Source organism: Pristiophorus japonicus, chromosome 12 (genome assembly GCF_044704955.1).
Source record: "Pristiophorus japonicus isolate sPriJap1 chromosome 12, sPriJap1.hap1, whole genome shotgun sequence".
In the NCBI taxonomy this organism is placed as follows: Eukaryota; Metazoa; Chordata; class Chondrichthyes; family Pristiophoridae; genus Pristiophorus; species Pristiophorus japonicus.
This window is the reverse complement of record NC_091988.1, coordinates 35,893,297-35,917,568: the sequence shown is the minus strand read 5'-3', so window position 1 is coordinate 35,917,568 and position 24,272 is coordinate 35,893,297. Positions and strand designations below refer to the sequence as shown.

Genomic DNA, 24,272 nt, shown 5'->3' with positions numbered 1-24,272 from the left:
CTGGTTAGGCCGCTCAAGCCTGGTACAACTAGACGGAGCATGCGTGGTGTCGCTCCGCCCATTTGTACCCAAATTCCACATACAATTGGTGTAGGCCCTGATATGTATATTTAAGGAGCCTACCACCTATTTCAGGCAGCTGTCCTGGATCACACTCATCTAAGCCAATATGGTGTCAGACACAGCAGATTATGACATGAAATTTGGAGGTCTGATGACTACTTTATACCAGAAAACCAGACAGTTGTGAGCTGAATTTCTCTGCTAATGTCTCTCTGCACCTGAAAAAAAACAAGCTTTGATATTCTTCTGGTTAGGATAAAGAAACAACTTGCATTTATATAGCACTTTTTACCTCCTCAGGACATCCCAAAGTGTTCCACAGCCAATGAAGTACTTTTGAAGTTTCGTCATTGTTATAATGTAGGCAAATGTTGCAGCCGTTTTGTGCACAGCAAGATCCCACAAACAGCAATGACATAAATGACCTTTAGAAATATAGAAACTAGGAGAAGTAGTAGGCCATTCGGCCCTTCGAGTCTGCACTGCCACTCAATATGATCATGGCTGAATCCCTATCTCAACACCATATTCCCGCTTTCTCCCCATACCCCTTGATGCCTTTTGTTTCTAGAAATCTATCTATCTCCCTCTTAAATATATTCAGTGACTTGCCCCCCACAGCCTTCTGTGATAGAGAATTCCACAGGTTCACCACCCTCTGAATGAATAAAAATTTCTCATCTCGGTCCTAAATTTCCTACCCCATATCCTGAGACTGTGACCCCTTGTTCTAGATTTCCCAGCCAGGGGAAACATCCTCCCCGCATCCAGTCTATCCAACCCAGACAGAATTTTATACGTTTCAATGAGATCCCCTCTCATTCTTCTAAACTCTAGGGAATCATCATCATTGTAGGTAGCCCCTCGGAATCGAGGAAGACTTGCTTCCACTCCTGAAGTGAGTTCTTTGGTGATTGAACAGTCCACCGATTCTCACAGGGGGGGACAGATAGTCGTTGAGGGAAGGGATGGGTGGGAGTGGTTTGCCGCACACTCTACTGCCTGCGCTTGATTTCTGCATGCTCTCGGCGTTGAGACTGGAGGTGCTCAGCGCCCTCTCGGATGCACTTCCTTAACTTAGAACGGACGGTCTTGGGCCAGGGACTCCCAGGTGTCAGTGGGGATGTTGCACTTTATCAGGGAGGCTTTGAGGGTGTCCTTGTAACATTTCCGCTGTCCATCTTTGGCTCGTTTGCTGTGAAGGAGTTCCGAGTAGAGCACTTGCTTTTGGAGTCTTGTGTCTGGCATGCGAACTATGTGGCCTGCCCAGCGGAGCTGATCAAGTGTGGTCAGTGCTTTAATGCTGGCGATGTTGGCCTGGACGAGGACACTGATGTTGGTGTGCCTATCCTCCCAGGGGATTTGTGGGATCTTGCGGAGACATAGTTGGTGATATTTCTCCAGCGACTTGAGGTGTCTACTGTACATGGTCCATGTCTCTGAGCCATACAGGAGGGCGGGTATTACTACAGCCCTGTAGAACATGAGCTTGGTGGCAGTTTTGAGGGCTGGGTCATCAAACACTTTTCCTCAGGCGACTGAAGGCTGCACTGGAGGCGGTGTTGGATCTTGTCGTCGATGCCTGCTCTTGTTGATAGGAGGCTCCCGAGATATGGGAAGTGGTCCGTGGTGTCCAGGGCCGCGCCGTGGATCTTGATGACTGGGGCCAGTGCTGTGCGGTGAGGACAGGCTGGTGGAGGACCTTTATCTTACGGATGTTTAGTGTAAGGCCCATGCTTTCGTACTCCTCAGTAAATACATCGACTATGTCCTGGAGTTCAGCCTCTGTATGTGCGCAGACGCAGGCGTCGTAGTGAATACAGGCCTAGTCGACCCAATCTCTCCTCATAAGACAGTCCTGCCATCCCAGGAATCAGTCTGGTGAACCTTCGCTGCATTCCCTCTATGGCAAGTATATCCATTCTTAGGTAAGGAGACCAAAGCTGCACAGAATACTCCAGGTGCGGTCTCATCAAGGCTCTGTATAACTGTAGTAAGACATCCTTGCTCCTGTACTCAAATCCTCTTGCAATGAAGACCAACATACCATTTGCCTTCCTAACTGCTGGCTGCACCTGCATGTTTGCTTTCAATGACTGATGTACAAAGGCACCCAGGTCCCTCTGTACATCGACACTTTCCAAGCTATCACCATTTAAATTATACTTTGTCCTTATGATTTTCCTACCAAAGTGGATAACTTCACACTTATCCACGTTATACTGCATTTGCCATGTGTTGTTTGTTAGTTTCAAGTGAATGACTCAGCATTGTTGAGAGAGTGGGGAGCATGCATCACATTTTCCCAAGTTGCAGGATAGTGGAAGGCAGATATCATGTATCTCAGTCAGAGGAAGCATCCATGACAACATTGAACAGAGACCAGGAACTGACACTAGCTACATACTTATAATAGGACCAAATAAGCTCACAAAAAGAGAGTGCAGGGCAGAATGTGAACAGAACCACATAACTGATAAATAGAAAATTAATCTTTTCACATCTTGGAAGCAGAAAGTTATGTCTTTGCTGACAGAAAAATCAAAAGAATGAAGGCCTATTTATAATGCAAATGGTGGAACATTACCACTTGACCAATGCATGGCAGAAAGTTCTTGAGCAGGCAGCCTGCTGACCTATTTTTCCCCGAGTGGGATGATCGCAATTTTTCATTTTATGTGGATGGCAAATTAATTATATGTTCATACTTTTACCAAAGTAATGTGCCTGTGCAATGTTGTGACCCAATCTTTTCATCAGTTAAGTATTTTATAAAACTATAATTTTAAGGTTACAGCAGTACTAACAAGTCAACCACTATTTTGCATGTTGATCAAGGGATTATGTTAATGGGTGGATTTGGCACTGATGCATAAATAAACCATGTGCCCCATTACCTTGGTCTGGGTCCAACCACAATCATGACATCAGACATAACTTGAGTAAAATATGCTGTGTTTAATTTGTGATTTAGTCAATGAAGGGAAATTTAATAGAAAGTGAAAGCTATAAAAAAAAATAATCACAAAACTAGGTCTACTTTATTCATCAACAAGTATTCAGATTTTCTCCTTGTATCGAGTACAATTTTTAATATTGTACCTGTTTCTCACTGAGAAACAAACTTTTTGTAATGTAGTAGGAGAGTGTTTAAATGTGTGTCACCTTTTTACCACTGAATGTCTGCGGTTTGGGTTTATAAACAGAAACATCCTTGTCACACAGTGGTGGGCATCCCTTGATTATGTCAGCGGCCTTCTCAGCCAACATAATTGTGGGTGCATTTAGGTTGCCACTAACAACATTTGGCATTATAGAAGAATCTACAACCCGTAAGTTCTCTAGCCCCATAACTCTCGTCTCAGGATCGACAACTGCCATGGGATCAGAAGGTTGTCCCATTTTACAGGTGCAGGATGGATGGTAGGCACTATCAGCCTTTTCTCTCACAAAAGCATCAATTTCCTTGTCCGTCTGGACATGGCTCCCAGGCAATACCTCTGGACCACGGAACCTGTCAAAGGCCTTTTGAGCAAAAATCTCCCTGCTTAGCTTCACCGATTGACGGAGTTCCAAGACGTCAGTTTCTGCAAAATGAACAATTGTTTAAATGATACAAAACTGGAAGTAATTTGGCACAAACACAAATACAGCGGAAGCTTGTTTTACTTTAATATATTATGTCTAATAAGGGCAGAATTCTACAACTAAGACTTTCCCGGCAAAATTCCAAACAAAAGGGTGTTGAAAGACTAGAATACTGAAGAAACCACAAGAGAAGCTAGCACCTTCAAGTAAAATCAGCTCTTTTTAAAAAAAAAAGGTTATGCCACATCAGCAAACAAACATATGTGTTTAAACGTTATACAAATAGAAGAGCAATTTATTATGACTGTAAAATAGAAAAAGACTACCTGTAGATAAGTAGTTTGGTTCAATAATTGGATGGTCTTTGGGGTTTGCACTCCTGAGCTTCAGCCAACCCACACTTGTGGGTCTCATTGAGCCAACATGAACCTAACAATAGAGTTAAGTTGAATATTTCAATGAAAGAACTGCAATGGATTTAGCAGGTTACAACTGTTTTATCATTCTATCGCATTTAAACTTTAATTTATCTTGTATAGAATATTAAAAAATTAAACTTAATACACATTATCAAGTCTAATCATTTACAATACAATCTGGATGTCTTGAAAGGGAAGCTGAACTTTAAAAAAAATACATATATATTTTGTGTAAAGTCACTCTCGGCTCCAGCTATACACTGAGTGAAGCATTAATTTACATTTTTGCTCATGGCTTACACATATAAGGCACACACCACAGGATTCTTAGGTGAACATAAAAGATCCCATGGCACTATTTCAATGGAAAGCAGGGGAGTTATCCCTGGCGTCATGGCCAATATTTATCCCTCAATCAGCATCACTAAAACAGATTATCTGGTGATCACATTGCTGTGTGTAGGAGCTTGCTATGCACAAATTGGCTGCCTCATTTCCTACATTACAACTGACTACACTTCAAAAAGTACTGGGCTAACCAAACTGGTAGCAATGCGGTGGAGGAGGATTTCCTGGAGTGTATTAGGGATAGTTTTCTAGACCAACTAGAGGGCTGGCCATCCTAGACTGGGTGATGTGTAATGAGAAAGGACTAATTAACAATCTTGTTGTGCGAGGCCCCTTGGGGAAGAGTGACCATAATATGGTAGAAATCTTTATTAAGATGGAGAGTGACACTGTTAATTCGAGACTAGGGTCCTGAACTTGGGGAAAGGTAACTTCGATGGTATGAGATGTGAATTGGCTAGAATGGACTGGTGAGTGATACTTAAAGGGTTGACGGTGGATAGGCAATGGCAAACATTTAAAGATCACATGGATGAACTTCAACAATTGTCCATCCCTGTCTGGAGTAAAAATAAAACGGGGAAGGTGGCTCAACTGTGGCTAACAAGGGAAATTAAGGATACTGTTAAATCCAAGCAATATAAATTGCCCAGAAAAAGCAGCAAACCTGAGGACTGGGAGAATTTTGTAATACAGTAGAGGAGGACAAAGGGTTTAATTAGGAGGGGAAAAATAGAGTACGAGAGGAAACTTGCTGGGAACATAAAAACTGACTGCAAAAGCTTCTATAGATATTTGAAGAGAAAAGGATTAGTGAAAACAAATGTAGGTCCCTTGCAGTCAGATTCAGGTGAATTTATAATGGGGAACAAAGAAATGGCGGACCAGTTAAACAAATACTTTGGTTCTGTTTTCACGAAGGAAGACACAAATAACCTTCTGGAAATACTAGGGGACCGAGGGTCTAGTGAGAAGGAGGAACTAAAGGATATCCTTATAAAGCGGGAAATTGATGGGATTGAAGGCCGATAAATCCTCGGGGCCTGATAGTCTGCATCCCAGAGTACTTATGCAAGTGGCCATAGAAATAGTGGATGCATTGGTGATCATTTTCCAACAGTCTATTGACCTCTGGATGAGTTCCTATGGATTGGAGGGTAGTCAATATAAAACCATTGTTTAAAAAAGGAGCAAGAGAGAGAAAATGGGTAATTATAGACCGATTAGCCTGACATCAGTAGTGGGGAAAATGTTGGAATCAATTATTAAAGATGAAATAGCAGCGCATTTGGAAAGCAGTGACAGGATCAGTCTAAGTCAGCATGGATTTATGAAAGGGAAATCATGCTTGACAAATCTTCTGCAATTTTTTGAGGATGTAACTAGTAGAGTGGACAAGGGAGAACCAGTGGATGTGGTGTATTTGGACTTTCAAAAGGCTTTTGACAAGGTCCCACACAAGAGATTGGTGTGCAAAATCAAAGCACATGGTATTGGGGGTAATGTACTGACGTGGATAGAGAACTGGTTGGCAGACAGGAAGCAGAGAGTCGGGATAAACGGGTCCTTTTCAGAATAGTAGGCAGTGACTAGTGGAGTGCCGCAGGGCTCAGTGCTGGGACCCCAGCTCTTTACAATATGCATTAATGATTTAGATGAAGGAATTGAGTGTAATATCTCCAAGTTTGCAGATGACACTAAACTGGGTGGCAATGTGAGCTGAGCCACGTAAGGAGAAATTGGGGCAGATGATTCCCGGGATGGCGGGACTGACATATCAAGAAAGACTGGATCAACAGGGCTTGTATTCACTGGAGTTCAAAAGAATGAGAGGGGATCTCATAGAAACGTTTAAAATTCTGACGGGTTTAGACAGGTTAGATGCAGGAAGAATGTTCCCAATGTTGAGGAAGTCCAGAACCAGGGGTCACAGCCTAAGGATAAGGGGTAAGCCATTTAGGACCGAGATGAGGGGAAACTTCTTCACCCAGAGAGTGGTGAACCTGTGGAATTCTCTACCACAGAAAGTTGTTGAGGTCAATTCACTAAATATATTCAAAAAGGAGTTAGATGTAGTCCTTACTACTAGAGGGCTCAAGGGGTATGGCGAGAAAGCAGGAATGGGGTACTGAAGTTGCGTGTTCAGCCATTAACTCATTGAATGGCGGTGCAGGCTCGAAGGGCCGAATGGCCTACTCCTGCACCTATTTTCTATGTTTCTATGTTTCTAAAAGGCTGCAGGGTGACTTGGACAGGTTAGGTGAGTGGGCAAATGCATGGCAGATGAAGTATAATGTGGATAAGTGTGAGATTATCCACTTTGGGGGCAAAAACATGAAGGCAGAATATTATCTGAATGGCGGCAGATTAGGAAAGGGGGAGCGGCAACGAGACCTGGGTGTCATGGTTCATCAGTCATTAAAAGGTGGCATGCAGGTACAGCAGGCGGTAAAGGCGGCAAATGGTATGTTGGCCTTCATAGCTAGGGGATTTGAGTATAGGAGCAGGGAGGTCTTACTGCAGTTGTACAGGGCTTTGGTAAGGCCTCACCTGGAATATTGTGTTCAGTTTTGGTCTCCTAATCTGAGGAAGGACGTTCTTGCTATTGAGGGTGTGCAGCGAAAGTTCACCAGACTAATTCCCGGGATGGCCGGACTGACATATGAGGAGAGTCTGGATCAACTGGGCCTTTATACACTGGAGTTTAGAAGGATGAGAGGGGATCTCATAGAAATTTGAAGATTCTGACGGGACTGGACAGGTTAGATGCGGGAAGAATGTTCCCGATGATGGGGAAGTCCAGAAACAGGGGACACAGTCTTAGGATAAAGGGTAGGCCATTTAGGAGTGAGATGTGAAGGAACTTCTTCAGTCAGAGAGTTGTTAACCTGTGGAATTCCCTGCCACTGAGAGTTGTTGATGCCAGTTCATTGGATATATTGAAGAGGGAGTTAGATATGGCCCTTACTGCTAAAGGGATCAAGGGGCATGGAGAGAAAGCAGGAAAGGGGTACTGAGGGAATGATCAGCCATGATCTTATTGAATGGTGGTGCAGGCTCGAAGGGCCGAATGGCCTACTCCTGCACCTATTTTCTATGTTTCTATGTTTGGCTGTAAGGCGCTTTGGGACATCTAGTAGGCACTGTATAAATGCAAATCTTTCACTATATCTTACATCTGTATCATAATCAAACCGTTGTATTATCTCTCAATTATTTTTTTAAACTATAAATTTACATTTTATTTGAAATGTTTCAGAAGGGAAAGGCCATCAACATTTGACCATTTCATTACAGTAGGCAGAATATTGTCTACTTCTGTTAATTCAAAGTCACAAAAGCCGTACAAAAATTATTCTGCTATTATCCTACATAGAATCATAGCAGAATGCATAAGAAAGAAAATAATGGTGCAGATTTTGCGGTCGGCAGCATGCCTACAGAGTAAGCTGCTTACATCCGAATAGAACACGAACTTACCTGACGGGGACCCTGCTGTTTGACAATGCGTATTCGTGGGCAGTGTAATGGCCCACGGATCCCAAGGACGCAGCGTGTGCAGAAGCGTACTTCCAATCAGTGGAAGCACAAAGTTTCCTCTCGACAGATATGTGGAAACCAGCATCTGACTTATAGGAGAAAGGAGGGTGCAGACTAGAACCTGGCCCGCTGAATCCACTCTCAGAACGGCATGGTCAATGATAATAGCACTGTACAGTGACTTTAAAAGCTTCAGGGGCAGTGGTGGTAACGGGGATTTACAGATTCCCGTCTGCAATTACTCCCGTGCCGGGTGCGGCGGAAATGGGTTTCCGTCGTGCCGTCTTTCCCGCACCACGTGCCGACCCCTTACCGCCTGATGCCGGCCCCTTTTGCGCCCCGTGGGGGGAATTGCCCTGCCGAAGCGCGGTTGGTGACCTCGAAGGCTTTGCGGGGTGGCCGCTGGTTCGGCTGGGCCATCAACAGGTGGCCTAGTGGGCGCCACGGAGGTCTCATTATGCCTCGCAGCATCCCTCCCCTTTAAGTGAAGGGAAGGGACGGGACGGTGCAACGCGGCACATCGCGCTGCCTTCCATCCCGCTCCCGACTCTCACCCCACTCCCGCCTCCAACAGTGCCGGGAGGCTTCCCAAGAAACAAAGTCCCAAATATCTCTCCATTCTCCGCCCCATCTCTACGGGTGTTAAATCTTCAGTTAATTCAAATTTCGGCCCCATAATGTCCTAAAATAAGAAACAAATATATAGTTAGGTTGAACATTTCATTCTTTATTTGGGATTTAGTATCGGCTAAATTCAGATTGCCCCACACAAAAAAACTGGCAAAATGACAGCACCATCAGCAGGATTTCAATAAAATGTGTAGACAAAACAAACTAACTAAAAAAGCTCTTTGCAATTCTACGGAGCTCAGGTGCTTCCATCTGTTGGAATGTTTCAATTTCACTTTTATGTGAGCTAAATAAGGTAAATTCATGCCGAACAATGCTTTGGATCTTTTGAGGTATCCCCTTACGCTGATGCAAATGCAAACAGGCCCAACGGCTGTTTGCATCAGCTGTAAAAATCTTTGCACACAATTTGCTGGGCAGTTCGTGGGCAATTAACCCAACTCTGCGGCAACAATTAGGATTTCCAAGGTGGAGCGGATGATCTGTCAAGTCATCATTTCCTTGCGGTCCATTTCAAAGGCGATATGATGGCGTACTCAGAGTACCCCGTCATACCCACCACAAATTCTGGCCTATAATTTAGGAACTAATTTTGCCCCCAACTCAATTTTATCCCCTTACTTATGCACTCATGAAGAGCACAAGTCAGTTGGAAGAGGAAATTACATTGACATGCAGGATAAGGCTATACTAAAGGAAAAGAACATCATTTTGAAGGTACCCTTTCACCCAGAGCATGCCACTCTTTCGATGATGTCTCAGAGGAGGTCTGCTAAGGATGGTTCAATAAGAATGCATTGAAGGAACTCTATCTCCAGTTGCAAATTGACCTCCAAACATTCTCTCAAACACAAAACAGACTAATGTTTCTGCCCAACAATTGGAGCAGGTGGACCTTTAGTGATAAGTCAATGAGTCAAGCCCTACACAACTTTAGTCCCATTACTATCTTATACTACTTAACTTTTAGACAAACAGGATGGTTACAAGATGGTAATCACATCTGACCAATTATATATATATACACCCCTTTGGCCTGATTTTATTTTATTTTACTTTTCTCTACTTCTACTTTTCTGGATGGAGAACGTCCCTTGGGGCATTTCATGAAAATAAACACATGCCTCTGGTCTCTCAGAGCATCAGTGTGCCAGGCACTAAGCCCCAACAATTTCCTGTTTTTATCCAATCTCCTATTCAATGTTAACCTAATTGATGTCTATTGGAGCTTGCCGCTCCATCTTGATTTAATCTTTCTCTTAATTTCCTGGCTTTAGTGACCATTGGACTCAATAAACTTTTCGAATCAGTCCTTTCAATCACATCATCAGCATTGACAGCTTAAAAAGAACATTCAAACAAAAAAGCCAAAGGAGACAGAACAAAACAAAAGATTGTTCATTTTTATCAACTGTTCTTTGCAACTGTTTGACTTTTAATAAAAGGAGATCTTTAAGTCCATACTATACAAAATGTCATAGTACTTAGCCATGCTTCTTAGCCTAGGCGAAGCCAATCTATAATGTTATAGAGCAGTTTGCCTACGTTTGGAGCTTGTCACATTCTTATCAAAAGGTCAAAATGGGGAAAAACTGTGGCACACAATGGAAAAATTGCACTTCAACAAGAGACACGGCAATTGAGGATGATGTTCGCAAAATGGGATCAATTGTGTGTTGTGAATTTAAAAAATCAAGTTTTCAGGATAATAATCATAATCTCATTCATCAGGGAGAAGTACCAATGAATCAGTTATTTACTTCCCAATAAAGGCCCCTACAGAAAGATTAAATTGTGTCTTTGATCAAAAGATTAACTTTATTTATTTATTTCTTTAACTTAATTAGCAGCATTATTTCTTTAAGTGAAAAGATCTGGTTTGTTCCATTGTGAGGATTTGGATATTTGAAGCAGGCATACAAAAGTATTCACATCTTCATGGATATTCGCATCTGGACTTTTGATATCTGCATCTATTGTTAATTGGATACATGCATGAAGTATTGTTGAGTTTCTATGGGAATCTAAGCATCATGATGCCAAAAGGAGTTTTAGTTTTGATTTCCAACAGATTAAATAATGTCCTTTAATGACCATCAACATCCTGGGGAGCACCATTGACCAGAAACTTAACTGGATCAGTCACATAAACACTCTGGCAACAAGAATGGGTCAGAGGCTGGGTATTCTGTGGTGAGTGTCTCACCTCCCGATTCCCCAAAGCCTTTCCGCCATCTACAAGGCACAAGTCAGGAGTGTGATGGAATACTCTCCCCACTTGCCTGAATGAGAGCAGCTCCAACAACACTCAAGCTCACCACCATCCAGGACAATCAGCCCGCTTGATTGGCACCCCATCCACCACCTTAAACATTCACTTCCTCCATCACCCACCGTGGCTGCAGTGTGTACCATCTATAAGATGCACTGCAGCAATTCACCATGGCTTCTTCGGCAGCACCTCCCAAATCCGCAACCTCTACCACCTAGAAGGACAAGGGCAGCAGGCGCATGGGAGCACCATCGCCTGCAAGTTCCCCTCCAAGTTACACACCATCCTGACTTGGAAATATATTGCCGTTCCTTCATTGTCGCTGGATCAAAATCCTGGAACTCTCTCCCTACCCGCACTGTGGGAGTACCTTCACCATGCTGACTGCAGCAGTTCACCACCACCTCCTCAAGGGCAATTAGGGATGGGCAATAAATGCTGGCCTTGTCAGTGACGCCCACATCCCAGAACAAATAAAAAAAAAATGCCACCTCCATATATGCTGTAGTTCAGTGATACGAGAAGAACTGGTAAACTAAGAACATGCTTCCTAAGATATACTCCTAATACTCTTTGACGTTCAACCATAAATAAAGGAAATTCAAAATTTTTTTCAAAATAGCATGAGACTGTCAAACATCCACAGGATTTAAAATACACACTTCAGGGCCAGCGTTGTACCTCTTGTCCTCTTTCAAGTTCAAAATTGGGATGTAGGAAAACAATAGGTGTGCCTACCATTGCGGAAACAAGTTTAGCCTTAGTTACTCTCAGATGCAAGACAAATGTCCGTTTGCACGTTAAAACAGTTTGTATTTATAGAACGTCTTTAACGTAGTAAAACGTCACAGGAGCATTATAAAACAAAATTTGACAGAGCCACATAAGGAGATATTAGGGCAGATGACCAAAAACTTGGTCAAAGAGGTGGGTTTTAAAGAGCATCTTAAAAGGAGGAAAAAGAGGAAGAGAGAATTAGGGAGGGAATTCCAGAGCTTCGGGCCTTGGCAGATGAAGGCACAGCCACCAATGCTGGAACGATTAAAATCGGAGATGCTCAAGAGGCCAGAATTAGAGGAGTGCAGATATCTCGGTGGGTTGTGGGGCTGGACGAGATGAGAGAGATAGGGAGGGGAGAGGCCATGGAGAGATTTGAAAATAAGGATGAGAATTTTAAAATCGAGGCGTTGCTTAACCGGAAGCCAATGTAGATCAGCAAGCACAGGGATGATGGATGAACAGGTCTTGGTGCGAGTTAGGAAACAGGCAACTGCATTTTGAATGCCCGCAAGTTTACGAAGGGTAGAATGTTGGAGGGTGGGCAGGAGTGTGTTGGAATAGTCAAGTCTAGTGGTAACAAAGGCATGGGTGAGGGTTTCAGCAGCAGATGAGCCGAGGTAGGGACGGAGTCGGGCGATATTGCAGAGGTGGAAATAGGCGGTCTTAGTGATATGTGATTACCAAGCGCATAATCATAAGGTTTCAGAACAAAGCCAGCAGTCCATGACAAATAGTGTCTACATGCTTTGCATTCAATTGTATTCACATAGGAATAATGCCTTTGAAGTGGAACTGTAATGTATATATTCCATAGCCTGGAGAAAACACTTTATTCCCTTATCGTTCAAAAATCTATCTCCGCCTTAAATATATTCAATGACCCAGCCTCCACAACTCTCTAAGGCAGAGAATTCCACAGATTTACAACCCTCAGAGAAGAAATTCCTCCTCATCTCAGTTTTAAATGTGCGACCCCTTATTCTGAGACTATGCCCCCTAGTTTTAGCTTGCCCTATGAGTGGAAATATCCTCTTTGCATCAATCTCGTCAAGCCCCTTCATTATCTTATATATTTCAATAAGATCACCTCTCATTCTTCTGAACTCCAATGAGTATAGGTCAACCTATCTTCATAAGTCAACCCCCTCATCTCCGGAATCAACCTCGTGAACTTTCTCTGAACAGCCTCCAATGCAAGTCTATCCTTCCTTAAATACGGAGACCAAAACTGTACACTATTTGCTAGGTATGGCCTCACCAATACCCAATACTTCTCTGCTTTTATACTTTATTCCCCTTGCAATAAAGGCCAACATTCCATTTGCCTTTCTGATTACTTGCTGTATCTGCATGCTAACTTTTTGTGTTTCATGCACAAGGACCCCCAGGTCCCTCTGTACTGCAGCACTTAGCAATTTTTCTCCATTTAAATTAAAATTTGCTTTTCTATTTTTTCTGCCAAAGTGGATAACCTCACAGTTTCCTACATTGTACTCCATCTGCCAAATTTTTGCCCACTCACTTAGCCTGTTTATATCCCTTTGCAGATTTTTTGTGTCTTCCTCACAATTTGCTTTCCCACCAATTTTTGTATCATCAGCAAACTTGGCTACATTACATATAGGGCTAGAACTTGCACTTTTTTTGCATGCTTAACGTCCATTTTACAGCTGAAATGACGTATAACACCCAGATATCGCCCATTTAGCCACAAAATGGAAACTAACGCTTATTTGTAGGAAACTTATCGGTGAGCGTTACTTTCTCCATGTGCTTAACGCCGGGAAAAAATATTATCGCCCGCCCACTTTTTTTGGGCGGAATCAGAATGCCCATAATATCGCCCAGCGTTAATTTCCACACTGATTTAACGCCGAGATTCAATAATACCGCCCGCCCACTTTTTTTTGTTGTGAAGAGCATATTTACCGAAAATAATGCCCAGCAGATTGCCCAGCATCAATTTCACCACCTCGCGCACATATCGCCCACAATATCACTCGCCCAAAAAAACGGCCACAAAAAGTGGAACTGTTCTGAACGAATGCCAGCGGTGTGGCTGGTATTTTTAAAATCCCACTCTTACGTGAGGAGCTGATATCTGAATGACTTGCCTGAAAGAGCACTGATGTGAGTGACAACACTGACACACTGCTGTGTGTGTGCAGCTCAGACATCAATGGTGCCCATCACCTTGGTGCCAGTTAAAGTTTACGTTGATTGATGTTAAGTTGTATTTAATCCTTCCATGTTAAGGAATCACCAGTGTGTAATGGTGCAGCTATCTGAGACAATGTGCAACAAGGTTATGTTCAGTAACAAAAATTTTATACCAACATTGGTCTGAAATCATAAGCATCACGGGCACTAACACCCAACCCCCGCCCACACCCCACTTTTCCACCATTGAAATAAATCACATGTTCAACATGTCCAGCAACACAGAATACAAAGGCAAAGCAGGAGCGTGGTCCCCAGCCCCCATACATTGCAACAAATTGCATGCACCCAGATGGAGATATAACACAGCCATCACCGGCGCACATGCACCTCACTTTCCTTCCCCCCCTCTCCTTCTCCCCACCTCTACCCCTTCCCCTCCTCGCTTCACTGCGTCTGGCCAGAGGAGCTACTCAGGCAGTACTTCATTGGGGGGAGGGGGGGGGACGAAGGCAGATGCGGTCGTTGCACGGGTACGGGAGCGGGTGGTGCCGAGGGGGCAACATTCTCTGATACTTACGCAGGATCTTGGTCCTTGCTCTCTCATCTGTCATTCGTAGTGGTGGTGCGTAACCTCGGGGTGGATTGCCGCGCTCGGGGACCACTGGGAGGCCTGTGCCAGCAGTGTTCCTGGTTATCGCATCCAGGGACTCCGCCATCTGCGGAATATACTCGGTCATGGTGCCGGAAATGGTGGCCAGGTGTCGGGATATGTCCCCCAATGCTTCGATGAGCTGGTCACTAATGTCTACAGTCCTCCTGGACAACTGTACCATCTCTCCGCTGCCACGTGGCGCTCATGGAACAGACCTGCTGCGTCCACAGGACCGGTGCCGTCCTGGGGACAAATGGGGTGCCCTGTGGCGAGGTGCTTGGGGCCAGTACCTCCAGAGTGGAGGCAGGAATGACCGGAGGACCACTAGATGGCCTTGGGGTGGAATGGCTTCTGGAGCGTGGCGATGCAGATTCCTCGAAGTCCGCGCTCTCATCCTGGAGAACAGACCCAGCAGATTGATGGGCGAGAATCAGAGCTCCTCAGCACCAGATGTAGTAGGATCATCCGCCGACTCCTGCCCCACGCCCCCACCTTCTGGTCTTGCCTTGGGACGCGCTGCTGCCTGAGCTGCAAAACACAAATGAGGTTATTAGAGGAGAAAGGGGTGCTAGGGTGACAATGAGTCTAGCGCTACAGACAGCATATGCACGACAAAAGCACCACCACTCTCAAAATCATCACAGACATCACATTTCATGACCATCAACGTATTGTGCATTGCAATGATTTTCATTAGGCCATCATTATTTCTATGACAATTTTAGAAACCATCTATCATATATGATTGTTCGGATATGACTGGGTGTGGCATCTATTGACTTTACATGACGCAATGGTGTAAGCTTTACTCACATAGCATCACTTCAGGGTCTGCAGATGCGTCCGTGACTGTCCGGGGGTGCTTCCCCACGACTGCGAGCACATGTCAGTGATGTCGCTGGGGACTGGTGGCCCCCCCCACCCGTTCGCCTCTGCATGGACCTCATCATCAATAGCTTCTTCTGTAAAAGGTGACAAGACGACATGGCATGAGATCATTGCATGATTTCATTGCTAGGTACTGTCACAGACACTGACAGAATATATAACCGACAGATGTAATCATGATTATGATAGCTATCATTGTTTACCTAAAGATGTACACTGTGACTGCAGGCTTTGAGTAAAACATTCCCAGTAAATGTGAAAGACCTCACATCTGATGATAGTCACTCATGACTGTTACAAATCAAATTATATAAATACATAAGTACATGTAAATCAATGTAATACTTACTCTTGCGGATCCCACAAGGTCGTTCCATCGTTTGCAGCATTGGTTGCCCTCAGGCACCTCGTTGGTCACCGACGAGACCACCTCTGCTATCTCGGTCCATATCCTCTGGTAGGTCTTTGGGGTGGGCTTCCCACGCCCTCCCTGTGTCAAATCACCCCAGCGTGACTCGACCTCCTGCAGCAGGGAGGCAGTTGCCTCGTCCGAGAACTTCCTGGCTCTTTTGCGCCCTCCAATGTGCTCCTCTCCCACTTCACTGTTCCCTCCAGCGTCAGTTTCCACAGCGTGCTATGGTGCCTCCTCCTCTCTCTCCATTATAGGCCAAATTCGGTCAAGTATGTGGCTGGTAACAGCTACTTTTTGTTTGCCTACTTGCTGTCAAGCTCTAAAGTCTCCCTCCTTCCTCCAAAAGCAGCCACACCACACCCAGACATGCCTTCAGTCTCTCTGAGCTCCCTTTCTCTCTCTCTGTCTCCTCTTCTGCGCGTGTCATGATGACCCTTGACCTCCAGAATCATGGGAATCGAGCGTTGCCATGCCGTTGCTAAGGATGGTCACACTTTACGGCAGAAGGTCAAAAAAAGTTAACGCTACCACCCATTTTATATCGCTCGCGGTAATGCCCATTTTCAAAAGTGGAAACTAGGTGCTTTGAGAATGGGCAAGGAGTCGGCGATCGGAAAACCCTTTTTTAACGCCCATGCCGGAAATATCGCCCATTTACCACAAAAGTGGAGGTTCTAGCCCTTGGTCCCTTCATCCAAGTCATTAATATAGATTGTAAATAGTTGAGGCCCCAGCACCGATCCCTGCGGCACCCTACTAGTTACTATTTGCCAACTCTCTGTTTTCTGTTTTTAGGCAATCCTCCATCCATGCTAATATATTACCCCCAACTTCGTGAACTTTTATCGAGTGCAGTAATCGTTTATGTGACACCTTATCGAATGCCTTCTGGAAATCCAAATATACCACATCCACTGGTTCCCCCTTATCCACCCTGCTCGAACTCCAGCAAATTTTTCAAACACGACTTCCCTTTCATAAAACCATGCTGACTCTGCTTGATTGAATCATGCTTTTCCAAATGTCCTACTACTCCTTCCTTAATAATGGACTTTTGGCTCAGAGACGTGGACCATATACAGTAGACACCTCAAATCGCTGGAGAAATACCAACTATGTCACCACAAGATTCTGCAAATGCCCTAAGGGAGCAGATGCACCAACGTCAGTGCTCTCAATCAGGACAACATCCCCAGCATCGAAGCACTGACCACACTCAACCAGCTCCGTTGGGGGGCCACATTGTTCGCATGCCCGACACGAGACTCCCAAAGCAAGCACTCTACTCGGAACTCCTACAGAGCAAGCGAGCCCCAAGTGGGCAGAGGCAACGTTTCAAGGACACCCTCAAAGCCTTCTTGATAAAGTGCAACATCCTCACCGACACCTGGGAGTCCCTGGCCAAAGACCGCCCTAAGTGGAGGATGTGCATCCTGGAGGGCGCTGAGCACCTCGAGTCTCGTCGCCGAGAGCATCTAGAAAACAAGCGCAGACAGCGGAAGGAGCGTGTGGCAAACCGGATTCCCCACCCACCCTTTCCTCCACTGACTGCCTGTCCCACCTGCGACAGAGACTGTAATTCCCATATTAGACTGTACAGTCACCTGAGAACTCACTTTTAGAGTGGAAGCAAGTCTTCCTCGATTTCGAGGGACTGCCTATGATGATTGAATAATGGACCCCAGCATTTTCCCAATGATAGATGTTAGGCTAACCGGTTTATAGTTTCCTGCTTTCTGTCTGCCTCCTTTTTAAAATAGGGGCATTACATTTGCGGTTTTCCAAACCGCTAGACATCCCTAGAATCCAGAGAATTGTGATAGATTTCAACCAATGCATGCACTATTGCATCTTTTAGGACCCTAGGATGCAAGCCACCAGGTCCAGGGGACATGTCCGCCTTTAGTCCCATTATTTAACTGAGTACTACTTCTTTAGTGACAGTGATTGTATTAAGTTCCTCCCTCCCTATAGCCCCTTGATTATCCACTATTAGGATGCTTTTAGTATCCTCCACCGTGAAGACCGATACAATATATTTGTTCAAAGTCTCTGCCATTTCCCTGTTCCCCATTATTAATTCCCCAGTCTCATCCTATTTACTTTAGCCACTCTTTTTCTTTTTATATACCTGTAGAAACTCTTACTATCTGTTTTTATATTTCGTGCTAGTTTACTTTCATAATCTATCTTCCCTCTCTCTATTATTTTTTTAGTCATTCTTTGCTGGCTTTTAAAAGTTTCCCAATCCTCTGGCCTCTCACTAGTCTTGGCCACTTGTTTTCAATTTGATACCCTAATTTCCTTAGTTAGCCATGGATGGTTATCCCTTCTGTTACAGTTTTTCCTTCTCATTGGGATATATTTTTGTTGAGTGTTATGAAATATCTCCTTAAATGTCTCCCACTGCTCATCAACCGTCCCACACTTTAATCTATTTTCCCAGTCCACTTTAGCCAACACTGCCTTCATACCTTTGTAGTCTCCTTTATTTAAGCTTAGGAAATTGGTTTGAGATCCAACTTTCTCACCCTCCAACTGAATTTGAAATTCAACCATGTTATGGTCACTCATTCCTAGAGGATCCTTTACTAGGAGATTGTTTATTAATCCTGTCTCATTACACAGTACCAGATCTAAGATAACCTGCCCCCTGGTTGGTTCCGCAACATACTGTTCAAGGAAACTATCCCGGATACACTCGATGAACTCTTCCTCAAGGCTACCCTGGCCAATTTGTTTTTCAAATCAATATGAAGGTTAAAATCGCCCATGATTATTGCCGCTTTTGATCCCAGAGACGCTTGCGAACCGCATGCGTCCCTGGGATCTGTGCGCCTTGACAGAGGCGTACGCCTGCAGACTCAGGACCGGAACAGTCTGAAGATGTTGTTTTCTTTTGATTCGAGACATACATGAGCGGCAAGCCTCCGACTACAATTTCCTGGCCCCTGCCTTTCGTGTCCTTTTCATTTCGTATCTTCTGCACACCACAAAGGAAAGAAAAAGACTTACACTTAAAAAGTGCCTTTCATGACCTCAGGACATCCCAAAGCGCTTTACAACCAATTAAGTACTTTAAGTTTAGTCACTGTTGTAACGTAGGAAGTGTGGCAGCCAATTTGCCAGTATACCAAAGTGATATAAATGTAGCAGAAGGAAGCCTGCTGCACAGGAACCCAATACCAGCCATCAGGATCAATTCCACACGTTCAATTAACAGATTGCTTGATACTCTAATGCAGAAGTGTCCAAAGTACAAGCCACGGGCCAAAAGCAGCTGCAAGCTCTGCTAACCTGGCCCATAAAACCCAGAGGACTTATTTCAACTTGTATATCTTATTCATTGGTTTGTCCAGTTTAAATTTTGTGGGCTGTTGTTTTGGAATCGCTGGCTCTTAGTCTCGTTGGTGAAGTAATCTAAAAGCCCAACATCAAAGTGTCTTGGTAACAACAGCCTGAAACATTTAAATTTGAAAAGAGCTGATTTTCCACTCTTGCCCACCCAATTACGGTTGAATCTGGTCTGGGTGGGAGTGGAAATTCAGACAAGGAGTCGTTCCACTGTAAGTGACAAGTGTTAATTCCTTCTGCCTAGATATGACATGCTAATGACAGGAAAACAACATACAACATTTTTTCTCTCACTGACGCCATAGCATTGCTTGATGCAATGAACACTGGTGTGTGTCTAGCATACAGCATTGCTATGAAGGGTGAAATGTAGTCGATTGTAGGACAACTGATTATATTCTGCCTGGCAAATTTTAAGATAATTGTATGCAGATTGCTCTGAAACATCTGGCCTGCTCACTGTTGGATCTTGCATCCCAGCCCCAGATGTGGGCTTCCTGACATAATCAGAAATACTGCTAAGAGCCCAGCAAAATTATTAAAGTGGGTCTGGCCTCTGGGAAGGACAGAAATCCTGCAATGCCAAAGTTCTGGTGGGATTCCATCCAAATGGAAATTCCCATTTTACGTGTAGTCTACAAGGCTCCGTGGTATGAACTTAAGAAGCCCACGAAGGCAATAAAACATATGGGTAGTATGGACATTCCTTTAGGAGTTCTCTTTAGATAGAGATGGAAGATAAAATGGAGTTGTATGGCTAGCAGCAGAGGACTCAGCTGACCCCGTGCCTACCCACCCAAGAAGCCAAGTGTACGATTCATGCTGTAGATACCTGAAAAGCCTGTCTGGCTCCTCAAGCTGCTGCTGTACAACCCCAAATAATTTACTGTTTTACCTGCCAATCTTTGATCCAGTGATCAATGATCCAGCACTGCTTCCTTGTCCATTGGGCTGGCAACATGCTGATCAAGAAAGTTCTCTCGTATACATTTCAGGAATTCCTCCCCTCCTTGCCTTTTACACTGTTATTTTCCCAGTCTTTATTTGGATAAATTGAAGTCTTCCATTATCACTACTGCAAAGTTCTTGCATCTTTCTGCAATTTGTCTGCAGTAGACAAAGATAAACATATACCTCATTAACACTGATTTTTGGTCTGTTGACGTCACCCTGTCGCCTGGCGACTGGGTGACATCATCAGGACCTAGGTCGCCATTTGGAGTGTGGGCAGGAACATCGGCTGGGCAAAGGAGTGGGAAGGTCGTGGCGGACTTGCGACGGGTGATCGGAGCGGAGGAGCGATGAGGAATCATGGCTGAGATTTGGTGGGTGATCGTGGCAGAGGTTCGGTGAATGTTTGGTGCGGAGGTGTGGCGGGAGATCGTGGCGGAGGTGCAGCGAGTGTTTTTGTGGCAGAGGAGCAGTGAGGGATCGTGGCAGAGGTGCAGCAAATGTTTGTGGCAGAGGAGCGGCGAGAAAATGTGGTGGAGGTGCGGCGAATGAGGGTACGGGGCCCAGAAGAGCCGAGGGCCCGGGGCAGCACAGGCCTGCACACACTGCGATTTGTGCACGCACTAGGTCCGTGCAATAGAGCAGGTCTCCAGTCGTCCTGGTTAACCCTTGCCACTGGATAAAGGCCTAGCTCTGTCAAGCCCGTGTGGTGGCTGATGTGCGACGGTCACCACACGTTAAAAAAATCCACGCACAGGCATCTTCCACCTCCTCAATTGGAGTTCAGGACTGGAATATCGGGTCCTTCATTGAAACATCTGTGAACTCATGTGGAAGCAAGTTATCCTCGTTCGAGGGACTGCCTATGATGATGATAATGATTTGTTCTGTTGGAAGCGAAGAAGTTAAGGGAGTGAATTACCACCCGTCATGTTTGGGTCCTGAGGTTGCCAACAATAGGGCTGACTGGGAGGCCACTAACATGGCTGTTTGAGATAATTGGCACTAAAAGAGGTGAACTGCTCCAACACATGTGCAACCCATCCTGCCATGGCACTCCCTCAGTACGTTGGCCATCTGCGTGGGTGCTGTTCTCCTAGTCCTTACACTAGCTGTATGCTTTTTCCCTGTTGAAAAATGCCTAGCCTCTATTTCATTCAGCTGATGACTATCTGGAGGATTTCCTGTAGAGTGCAACTACTTCTCATATTTGGAATGCGTCTGTTGTTTTGTCAGCCTGTTTTGTGTGCAGCCTTTCAAAAAAGAAATTTTCACTTTAATGCTTTTCAACCAAAGGCAAATGAAAGAAAAAAGGATGGCACTCGGTTAGTTTGGAAGCAGAACATCGACAACAATATTTGGCAGTGGTTGCAAGCCGCTAAAGTCCAACTGCTCAACTTCTTCACAAGTTAAATGTGTGGCATTTGAGCTCTGTAGAATACTTCCAACAGAATTATCCCTGTAGATTCTCTCATTGTACTTCATTTTACAATTTGCAAAATATCTATTAAAAAAAATATTCAGAGATGAAAGGTGCATGTTTTTAAATGTGAAAATGTTTTCACTGAGAAATTAATAATTTCAGATAAAATCTGATATCAGTTAATCATTATGACTCATTTCTGAAGTGCTAGTTAAGCATTTGATGAAATTGAAATGAGTTCCAAGTTAGCCACTTTGCATACTTCCTCTAGCAGTAGAGATAATATAAGTATCAAAGTACTGATAATTAAAATTGTTAGTGCCTATCACATAGTATGAGCCTGTGGGTTTTGACTGAAAAAAGTCAAATTATGCCATATGTAAAAGAAGTCATGGAAAATAAGATATGCTTGATATTTATTTTTTAATACTTTCCTATTTTCTAACATCAGATTACCCCTCTGTACTTATGTCATATTCCCCTTAGACAGAAATAACTTGAGCAGCACAGGAATTATCCCTTCCAGACAATTTAACACCCTCCTAACTAACTCAGCCAAGATTGTCAATTGCACCATTGAGAAAGTCTAAATATGAAAGTCAGCCAAGAGTATTTTCAAACATAGGTTTGCTATGCGAGTGTCCTTCACGCTAATGTTTGAAGCTACTGTGTTACATAGGCCATACATTTAAAAGGTTAGGGTTCCTCCCAACAAAATATGCTGGCACCATCTCTCCACACTTCTGTCTTGGTTCTTAAGATAAAATAGGTTACATGTAAAAGAATGTCAATCTGAAACTGCATTTAATGAACTGTATGCAAGGTTCTGCTATAACTGTACATCACTATATTCTAGTTTACAATTTTCTTCCTTACAGTCCTTCTATAACATTGCCAGATTAATAGATCAAGCAGGTGGCCTAATCAGAAGTTGTTGCCAATTCAACTTATAAGAGTTGCTGGAAATGTGTGCAAGAGTAGCCAAGGCTAAAAACTCTCCCATTTTTTGCTCTCTCTGTGGAGAAGCTCCTTGCCTCTGCCTGGCAATTAACCTCATCAGCTTGATGAGATCAAGAAGTGAACATGTGCAGAATTACAGGTATAAATGTATCTGTAGACTATATACAGCAGACATCTCAAAGCGCTGGAGAAGTACCACTAGCATTGCCTCCGCAAGATCCTGCAAATTCACTGGGAGGATAGGCGCACAAACATCAGTGTTCTCGCTCAGGCCAACATCTCCAGCAGTGAAGCACTGACCACGCTCGACCAGCTCCATTGAGTGGGCCACATCGTCCGCATGCCCAACACGAGACTCCCAAAGCAAGCGCTCTATTCGGTGCTCCGACAAAGCAAGCGAACCACAGGTGGGCAGAGGGAACGTTTCAAAGCCTCCTTGATAAAGTGCAACATCCCCACCGGCACCTGGGAATCCCTGGCCCAAGACCACCCAAAGTGGAGGAAAAGCATCCAAGAGGACGCTGAGCATCTCGAGTCTCGTCGCCGAGAGCATGTGGAAATCAAGCGCAGACAGAAGGAGCGTGCGGCAAACCAAGCTCCCCACCCACCCTTTCCTTCAACCACTGTGGCAGAGATTGTAATTCCCGCATTGGACTGTACTCACTTTTAGAGTGGAAGCAAGTCTTCCTCGATTTCGAGGGACTGCCTATAATGATGATATAGGTCATCACATTAGTACTGAAATTCAACACACCATAGAGTTTTTGAGGTAAGATGCAACTAAATCAGTCACACTGTATTCTTGCACAAATATGCTGGACAGGTCATATGGCAGTGGAAAACACTGTAAATAAGTGCCTCAAAGGACAGTCATTGTGAAGAATCCAAGGTATTTGATACAGATGTTAAAACTAGTTCATGCCATCTGCTGATGGCCAAGATAGTTAGCTAGGCCAAGACAGTTAGCTAGACCAATCAGTGTAGGACTTAATTGGCCAACATCTAAAATGTTTGTTACTTTACAGTTTTAAAGTTTTTACACTATTTCACAATCAAAAATGGGATAAATCTCAAACAGAACCGCTGTCTACATGGTAAAGACTGTAGAAAGAAACTCAAAATAGTTTTTAAGGTATAACATAAATCTAATAAACAGCAATTACAAATTACTATTGTGGGAAACAAGAGATATTGGCTGCTAACATTGTAAGAAGAAATAAAGGCACAGTCCAAGAAAGTCTGCACACATAACAGCCAAGTTTCCACCAACCCTTAGAAGGGCGCACCTCTATGAGGTCCGCTGACTTTCTAGAACAAAAAGCGCGCCTAATCGTTACCGTGGTATTTTCCACTCTCATCAGGCCTCTTTCGGACTCGGCAGAGCGCAGCAGAACCAACGGGGGCGAAGGCAGATCCCGGCGCTGAAAACAGTGCCGGGACATCTGTACATGCGCGCTAGCGTGTGCGCGCATGTGCAGTAGCTCCTCGCCCCCAGATTGTGTGTGTATGTGCTGCAGGCTATGTGGGAGGGGCCCAAAGCACGCCGCTCCTAGCCCTGGCCGAATGGGCTCCCCGCCGCGACCTGCGAGGGAACAGACGGCAAGGTCCGTCATCGGAGACAGGAGATCCCGGGAACAGAAAGCTAAACAAGAAAGGGAGAAGGAGCTGGCAAAAGTGACCATCGAGAAGGAAGATAACTGAGGCCATCAAGTGTTCCTTGGAACTGTCTCGGAGATGTTCGAGAGGACGGGGTTAGCAGGAAAGCAGAGAGATTGGGGGCAAGACGTGAGTAGGATGGGACCTGGGCAGGCTCGTATGTTTAATGTTGC

At 44.4% G+C, this 24,272-nt stretch overlaps 1 protein-coding gene across 5 annotated transcripts in view; it reads right to left on the bottom strand.

Annotated features, from left to right (window-relative positions):
* Positions 1-2,877: 2,877 nt before the first annotated feature.
* The window catches only part of chdh (choline dehydrogenase), a 69,907-nt gene continuing 48,512 nt past the window's right edge, over positions 2,878-24,272 (bottom strand). For all 5 annotated transcript variants that reach the window (XM_070894700.1, XM_070894698.1, XM_070894701.1 and 2 more), the window contains 2 exons: positions 3,978-4,080; positions 2,878-3,650 (listed from right to left, as the gene is read on the bottom strand). In XM_070894700.1, the coding sequence (XP_070750801.1) occupies positions 3,214-3,650; positions 3,978-4,080 (540 nt within the window). In that variant the 3' untranslated portion in view covers positions 2,878-3,213. The remainder of the gene's footprint in view (positions 3,651-3,977; positions 4,081-24,272) is intronic.